The 7,984-nt window shown below is 45.0% G+C and overlaps 2 protein-coding genes across 2 annotated transcripts; both read left to right on the plus strand.

Annotated features, from left to right (window-relative positions):
- Positions 1-1,005, plus strand: LOC135945173 (mucin-1-like). The gene is made up of 3 exons (XM_065492640.1): positions 1-5; positions 192-484; positions 545-1,005. Exons 1-3 carry the CDS (start codon positions 1-3, stop codon positions 1,003-1,005), a joined length of 759 nt encoding a protein of 252 aa, XP_065348712.1.
- A 6,308-nt stretch (positions 1,006-7,313) lies between these two features.
- LOC135945174 (circumsporozoite protein-like) lies at positions 7,314-7,984 on the plus strand. The gene is made up of 2 exons (XM_065492641.1): positions 7,314-7,376; positions 7,556-7,984. Exons 1-2 carry the CDS (start codon positions 7,314-7,316, stop codon positions 7,982-7,984), a joined length of 492 nt encoding a protein of 163 aa, XP_065348713.1.

Raw genomic sequence — 7,984 nt, forward strand, 5'->3', positions numbered from 1 at the left:
ATGACGTGAGTATGTAATTCGAAAACCGTACAAATTAAACCAATGTTTCGTATTTTTCTTTCCAAAACAGGCGGATGAGTAATCATAGTTCTTGGAGCTGAACCTTCACCGCGGCGATGGCCTTTATTATGTGGAATCCGTGGAATCCAACCTCAAAACGCCTAAAACTATTTGTGTCATCAATGTGTTAGTTTCGCCAGCCTCGCCGCCAGCCTAGCCGCCAGCCTGGCCGCCAGTCTCGGAGCCTGGCCGTCAGTTTCGGAGCCTCGCCGCCAGTATAGCCGCCAGCCTAGCCGCACGCCTAGCCGCCAGCCTAGCCGCCAGCCTGGCCGCCAGTCTCGGAGCCCCACCACCAGTCTAGCCGCCAGCCTGGCCGCCAGTCTAGCCGCCAGCCTGGCCGCCAGTCTCGGAGCCTGGCCGTCAGTTTCGGAGCCAGGCCGCCAGTCTCGGAGCCTGGCCGACAGTTTCGGAGCCTCGCCACCAGGCAAGCCGCCAGCCTGGCCGCACGCCTAGCTGCCAGCCTAGCCGCCAGCCTGGCCGCCAGTCTCGGAGCCTGGGCGCCAGTCTCGGAGCCTGGCCGTCAGTTTTGGAGCCTCGCCGCCAGTCTCGGAGCCTGGCCGTCAGTTTCGGAGCCTGGCCGTCAGTTTCGGAGCCTGGCCGTCAGTTTCGGAGCCTCGCCGTCAGTTTCGGAGCCTCGCCGCCAGTCTCGGAGCCTGGCCGTCAGTTTCGGAGCCTCGCCGCCAGGCAAGCCGCCAGCCTGGCCGCACGCCTAGCCGCCAGCCTGGCCACCAGTCTTGGAGCCCCGCCACGAGTCTAGCCGCCAGCCTGTCCGCCAGTCTAGCCGCCAGCCTGGCCGCCAGTCTCGGAGCCTGGCCGTCAGTTTCGGAGCCTGGCCGTCAGTTTCGGAGCCTGGCCGTCAGTATAGCCGCCAGCCTGGCCGCCAGCCTAGCCGCCAGCCTAGCCGCCAGCCTGGCCGCCAGTCTCGGAGCCCCGCCACCAGTCTAGCCGCCAGCCTGGCCGCCAGTCTCGGAGCCTGGCCGCCAGTCTCGGAGCCTGGCCGTCAGTTTCGGAGCCTGGCCGTCAGTTTCGGAGCCTGGCCGTCAGTATAGCCGCCAGCCTGGCCACCAGCCTAGCCGCCAGCCTAGCCGCCAGCCTGGCCGCCATGCAGGACAGCGGTGCCGCCGGTGAATGAGGCGCTACTTCCGGCGAGACTCAACGCCGCTGCCGGCGAGAAAGAAACTCCGGCTCTGTTAAAGTAATTAGCACTTTGCTTCTCTATCTTATTTTATTTTAATTGATCTTAAGGTTTTTAATTTAATGAATTTTATTCTGTAGATAGTGATATATGTATGAAGGTAATTATTGTAATTAAGGGAAAATATACCATAAAATTAATTAAAATTCATATTAATAAGAATAACGTTTCAATCTTTATTGGAGGCGAATTCTGTGTCGAATTGCAATTCTGTCGTGTACCAGTTGTTCTATTTTATATTTCCTTTGTAGTCCAAGGAAGGCATAGAAGTTTCTGAGTCTCAAATAGTGCCTGTTGATGGCAAACTTGCGAGAAACCTTCTTTGGAATATGTGGACATTTTCTTTCTGCCTTCTCGATGAATCTATACGAGGGAATTTTATCAACATCGGGAATTTTTTAAACTTATCATCACTTATCACCTTTGAATCACTCCTGGCCCAAGGTCCAGCTGCTGTTGGTGTTGTCTCAAAAATATTTTATCAAGCTCTTTCACATGCAATGAAAATTGGCATGAAGCCTTGTAACTTGATTTCAGGTGAATGCACCAGTCTGGGCATTCTTTTTCAGCGTTTTCAGTTCGAGTTGATGTTGCTGTATTTATTGAATCATCAGTTGTAACGTAATGTGGAAATTCTTTGTAAAGTTTTTCGGCAAGCCTGTTTGCCAGCTTCTCCAGTCCTTCTTCATAGAATGCAGAATCTTGTGCATCTGCTGCTTGCCAGCCATAGAATAGGTCCTTCTTTGATGTCTGTTGATCCTTTTCAGCTTCAACATCTCCTCCCTTTGTTTGCTCGGCTTCCTCGTGTTCTTCATTAGCATCCACCTCGCCATCATCTCCTTCCTCGCCATCACCGTCGTCCGCGCCGTCATCTATATCATCGTCGCTCACAGTATCACCAACAACGACATCCTCACCATCGTCTTCCTTTGCGCCTGAGCTTGTCAGTGTCATCACTTTGGCAGTGACCTGTAAATTATTATCAATATTATTTAAAGCAATTAGAGCTAAGACTAAGTGGTGTTTCGTTCCAGCCAATCACAATGAAAAATAATTCTATATTTTTAGTTTTTACGGTTTTACCTTAGACGACAGAAGCTGGCAATCTTCCTGACCTTCCTGATCTCCATCAAGGGCAGCAATATTGGAATGCTTCCCAACAATTGCTTCAGATTTGTCCGCTAGGACCATCTTCTTCATTCTGTGAGTTGCCTCAACACGATCAGGATTTGAGTTTGTCCGATTCCATGATCGAAAAAGTCCGGAGAACCTCTCTAAAGGATCTTGGTTTGTGTTGTAGGTAATTAAGCTATTGTTTTCGCCAGGAAACTTTTCGTCTAAAAATTCAAGTAGCTGGGGCAATGCTTTGCACGTCAGGAGAATAGCCTTTTGGAACCCCATTGCATTTTTCTTTACTTTGCCATTCTTTTCGCAGACACGCATATTCATTGCTAGAGAAGCCATACTATTTAAAATTGCGTCCTGTTCTTCCTTGGCCTCTCCGTAACGGGCAGTCTGAGGGCGTTGCTGTGGATCTTGGCAGGATTGCTTCATGGTGACGTTTAAAAGTTTGAACCAGTTCCCAACAGTCTTAGCGAAAAAAGCGACCTCCTGTTAAATACATAGCATTATCGCATGAAGCTTAGCATATTTTTATGGACTTGATTGCAACAATTAACAGCAAACATAATATAAAAACCAGGTTTAGCACACTTAAATTGTTTAGGATGTCTAAAAATTTTTAATGATCTAATTCGAGCTTGTTTGTAGAGCAATTTTTCAACTTTGCTCAATATAATTTTAATTTATGTCTCAAATGGCCCAAATATTGGATGTTCACTGCAGTTAACAGTTAGATGAGTAAAATCTACTACAACTTAAAAAGCACTTGAAGGAAAAAATGATATGAATTAGATTAGCAAAATTTATTAAAATATTACCAGCGCTCCTTTCTCAGAAATGTGACCATCCTTGACCGCCATCTCAAGTGCCTCCGCTGTTTTCAATGAGAGAAGCTGTGCAGCTGGTTTCACTCTCTGTCTATCGGGGCCTTGAAGGAGAAGATGTTCTAGGGTAACATCATGAGGCAGAACATCTCCTCTTGCAACTTCCACCAGGTTATGGAGTGCATCCTTTTTCATGTACACCTTTTTGCCGTCCAAACTTGCTTCGTAACCGTTATTCAAGAGGTGGTTCCGGCACAGTTTCAGTAAGTGAGGCGTGTCAAAGAAGCAAAAGATTTTCCAATCAGGTTTAGCCGGGTTTTGGAACCATGGATATTCTGGGGTGATATTCAGGGTTTTAAACACTAAGTGCTCATTTTGCTTGCCCATGTCGCAGGACATTCCCACGACGGTGAACCCTCCATGGTCCAGTTTGGTGATGATCTCCTCCAAAATTGCTTTTGTTACCGGCACGTCGAAATCGAAAAAAATTGGGTTCTTCCAATTGGAAAAGAGCCCTCGAGCAAGGATGACTTGCATCTGCCGATTTGGGGTGAAAACTCTATCTTCCCTCATGGAAAATGCAGCCTTTCTCCTGATCATTACTTCATCGAACGAGAGCCACACCAATTTATCCTTGCATGATAATTCATTGGCAGACATCAAGTTGATGACAATGTCCATTACTCCCGTCGAAATTTCGTACTGCGCAACAAATTTTTGCACAGCACGTACACAGGGGAATGGAATTTTACTTTGAATCAAATTATACGACTTGTGGCTCAAAGCTAGAAGGACAATCGCAAGCTTGTAGTCCTCTTTTGACCACAATGTTTTGGTGTTGGCAATCATTCTGTTGACTTGAGCTTCCGACAAATGACGAAGAACGGAGTCGATGATGGTTTTAGCATGCTCTTTTGAAGTTTGCAGCTCTTCTTTCAACTCTTCATTTTTTTTCTTGTTCCCCTAGCTTGTTCTCAAGCTCCAGGCATTTCTTCATTAGCTTGTTGTTTTTTTCCTCCAGAGATTTCATTTTGGAGTGCACGTCCTTCAGCAATGAGCTAATTTATATCTTTCATTTAGCAATTAAATTAGATGAAGTATTTAAAAATTATACCTCGGAACATAGTATCCAGGGAATGCGCAACGAATGTCGAAATCTAATCTTCCATATACCGGAACATTGCTTCTATCACCATCACTACCATATAGGTCTGCTGATACCCTGGAAATTTTTTAATTTAATCAATTTAAGTTTAATCCGTACGTATATATAATTATTTCCAATTTACCACTTAAGGGGCTCCGAGTAAGGGAGTTTCAAATGCTGGAAACCTCTTATGGCGTAATCCCCAATGGGAATAATTCCCAAGGCGCCGCCAGCAGCCGTTGATATCACGTCGCTACACTCTTCCTTTTCTTGTTCATCGTCTTCGGGTCCATCGCCGACTTGCTGCTCGGCTTCATTCTCATATTCTCTGGCATCTTCTGCCTTTTCTGTTTTTTTTTCTTTCATCAAAATTGGAAAAATTGTTTGATTCTGCCAGAACAATCAAGAAAATGTACGTACAATTTATTTTCATGGTTTTCATTTTGAGCTGATGTGGCTGGGGATCTGGACCTTTTCACTGCTCGGACATCTCTCTGGGCTTGCGCAGTGGAATATTTTTTATGAGGAAGGTAGAACTCAGGGCACGCTGCCGCAACCAGAGGCCTTTTATTTTTGGGGACTTTTTCATACCGCTCCACAATTTTTAAGTCGTAACTTGATAAAGCAAAGTGTTTGCTGCAATAACGGAGATTCGATTTTTGTTGAAAACTCATGTTATCAACGTCTGTTCTGCCGCATTTGCTTGCCCAATTTTCCACTAATTCTGCTGGAGGGGTAAAGAGTCGAAGCCCTACCGATCTCGGAACCTAAAAATTTTAAAGGACGCGAAAGACATTACTATTGATGAGAACATCTATAACATTATTTTTGTTTCTTAATAATTAAACAGATTTAACCTCTTCAAAACCTTCGCATGGCAATTTTGTCTTGGTTGATACGAGACAACCCCCAATTGCGCAACTTGGCATTATCGCTTATTCTAAAGGCTCCAAACGTATTTATGGGTGTTTTATTGTTTTGGGGTTAAATTGTATTTGCAGCTGACTGAGTTTAATTGTTTACGTCATTACATTTCAAATCCTGACATGTTTCAGATTTGCTCAAAAGAGTGGGGGGAGTGGGGGAGAGGTTGAAGCAGCGAATCCATAGATGACATTCATTTAGATATGAATTACGCTTTATGCATTTAAAATTTCCCAGATTCAGATTCAGATTCAGATAGTTTTTTATTTTGTTTAAGTCAATATTTACATTGGTGACTTATTAAAATACGTCAAACTAAACCTAATTACAGCTAATAGTTATAATTATATTAGATATCATTATCCTAAAGCAAAATCACAGGTATAATAATCGGCAAGGTCGTAAAATTGGTATTGCATCACTACTCTCTTTATAGTATTTATAAATAATTGGTCATCCTGTATACATTTAATTTCAGTCGGCAGGGTGTTGAATAGTCTAGGAATCATGACTGTTGGGCTTTGGGTCGACATGTGTAAAGAACACGGCGCAACATAGAGATCATAAGGGCTAATGTGTTTGACTGCGTTACGTGTAGCGGGGCCGACATTTGGCTTTTCCCGCGCATACCTGAATTTCGATCTATTTTTAACTAGATATTTCATACATTCCAGGATGTACAATGAATAGACAGTCATGATTTCAAATTTTTGGAACAATGGGCGGCATGAGTCGAGGGCACAATTTTTCCTCCAATACCTAACACCGGCCATTGCTCATACAACTCTTTTTTGCGCAGTAAAAACTTGTTTCAAATGGGGCGATCCTCCCCATATAATTATTGAATACATGATGTGGCTCTGAACATAAGCGAAATACACCTGTCTTAGCACACTTAAGGTTACTTTATCTCGGAGGATAGTAAACATATAAGTCACGCTTCTTAGTTTGTTAATGACTGATTCACACTGTTCGCTCCAACTTAAAGTGTCGGAGATCATGACACCTAAAAGTTTGCCTTTTTTAACTACATCGATAGTCAGGTCATCTATTTGGATTTCAGGGTACACAAGATTTTTCGCTTGGGGAACATGCATTTTTAAAACTTTGGTTTTGCTCGCATTTAGGCTTAGATAATTGCGATGCGTATATTCAATAATCTGGTTATTAACAATGATAGCGTTAGAGTTTGCCGATTCATTATCAGTGCCTTTGACAATAACGCTCGTGTCATCAGCAAATAAACATAGCGTTGCAATAATAATTTGAAGGTCAATGTCGTTAGTATAAAGGTTGAAAACAGTGGGGCCAAGTGTAGTGCCTTGTGGAATCCCCATATAAGAGGTTTCAGTTGGGGAGTTAATATCGACATATGTTTTATTTTTGATATTGAGATCTGTTAGATGTACAAATTGCTTTCTGTCCAAGAGAAAACTTTCTAGCCAGTTGAGGGATTTGTCATTTAGACCATAGATTTTTAGTTTGTGTAACAATAGTTGTGGGTATAAATTAATTTAACGTATAATATGCTCAATTTCTACAATTATATCAAATAAAAGGCCATGATTTTTTGTTTAAATAGGTTTGCTTTATTCCAATCAAATGGATATGTCATAATTAAATCCAACCACGTGAATCTAAAATATAGAATTCAAATTAAAGAAGACAAACCGCTAGTAATTTTATTTTATTTTTAAAATATGTCTAACTAATATATACAATGAGCAAGAAAATGTACTTAATTAATTTGAAATATTGAACCATGACGATCATACATCAGAATTCACCTCCAATAAATATTGAAACGCTATTCATATTAAAATGAATTTTATTTAATTTTATAGTATAATTTTCCCTTGATTACAATAATTAACTTCATATACATACATATATCACTATCTACTGTATTAAATTCAATTTATTAAAAACCTTAAGATCAATAATAACAAAATGAGATAAAATCAATTTTAAAAAAATTACTTGCAGAGCCAGGTATTCTCTCTAGCCGTTAGCGAGGCAGGTTCATGCTGGCGGCAGAGCGATGCTTAATCAGGCCAGCGGCGAGGCCGGCAGTGGCGCAGACACTGGCGACTCAGTTGTCACTGTATGAGTCTCGCCGGCAGCGGCGTTGAGTCTCGCCGGAAGTAGCGCCTCATTCACCGGCGGCACCGCTGTCCTGCATGGCGCCCAGGCTGGCGGCGAGGCTGGCGGCAAGGCTGGCGGCTAGGCTGGCGGCCAGGCTGGCGGCTATACTGGCGGCCAGGCTCCGAAACTGACGGCCAGGCTCCGAGACTGGCGGCCAGGCTGGCGGCTAGACTGGTGGCGGGGCTCCGAGACTGGCGGCCAGGCTGGCGGCTAGACTGGTGGCGGGGCTCCGAGACTGGCGGCCAGGCTGGCGGCTTGGCGTGCGGCCAGGCTGGCGGCTTGCCTGGCGGCGAGGCTCCAAAACTGACGGCCAGGCTCCGAGACTGGCGCCCAGGCTCCGAGACTGGCGGCCAGGCTGGCGGCCAGGCTGGCGCCCAGGCTGGCGGCTATGCTGGCGCCCAGGCTCCGAGGCTGGCGGCTAGACTGGTGGCGGGGCTCCGAGACTGGCGGCCAGGCTGGCGGCTAGGCTGGCGGCTAGGCGTGCGGCCAGGCTGGCGGCTTGCCTGGCGGCGAGGCTCCGAAACTGACGGCCAGGCTCCGAGACTGGCGGCCAGGCTCCGAAACTGA

This window comes from Cloeon dipterum, chromosome X (assembly GCF_949628265.1).
Source record: "Cloeon dipterum chromosome X, ieCloDipt1.1, whole genome shotgun sequence".
In the NCBI taxonomy this organism is placed as follows: Eukaryota; Metazoa; Arthropoda; class Insecta; order Ephemeroptera; family Baetidae; genus Cloeon; species Cloeon dipterum.

Bases quoted from the DNA above. Each gene is read 5' to 3' on its own strand.
- LOC135945173 (XM_065492640.1), top strand. The intron at 485-544 runs GCAAGCCGCCAG...CCTGGCCGCCAG, and splicing joins TTTCGGAGCCTCGCCACCAG to TCTCGGAGCCTGGGCGCCAG.
- LOC135945174 (XM_065492641.1), top strand. From the start codon at position 7,314: ATGCTTAATCAGGCCAGCGGCGAGGCCGGCAGTGGCGCAGACACTGGC. The intron at 7,377-7,555 runs GTATGAGTCTCG...ACTGACGGCCAG, and splicing joins CTGGCGACTCAGTTGTCACT to GCTCCGAGACTGGCGGCCAG.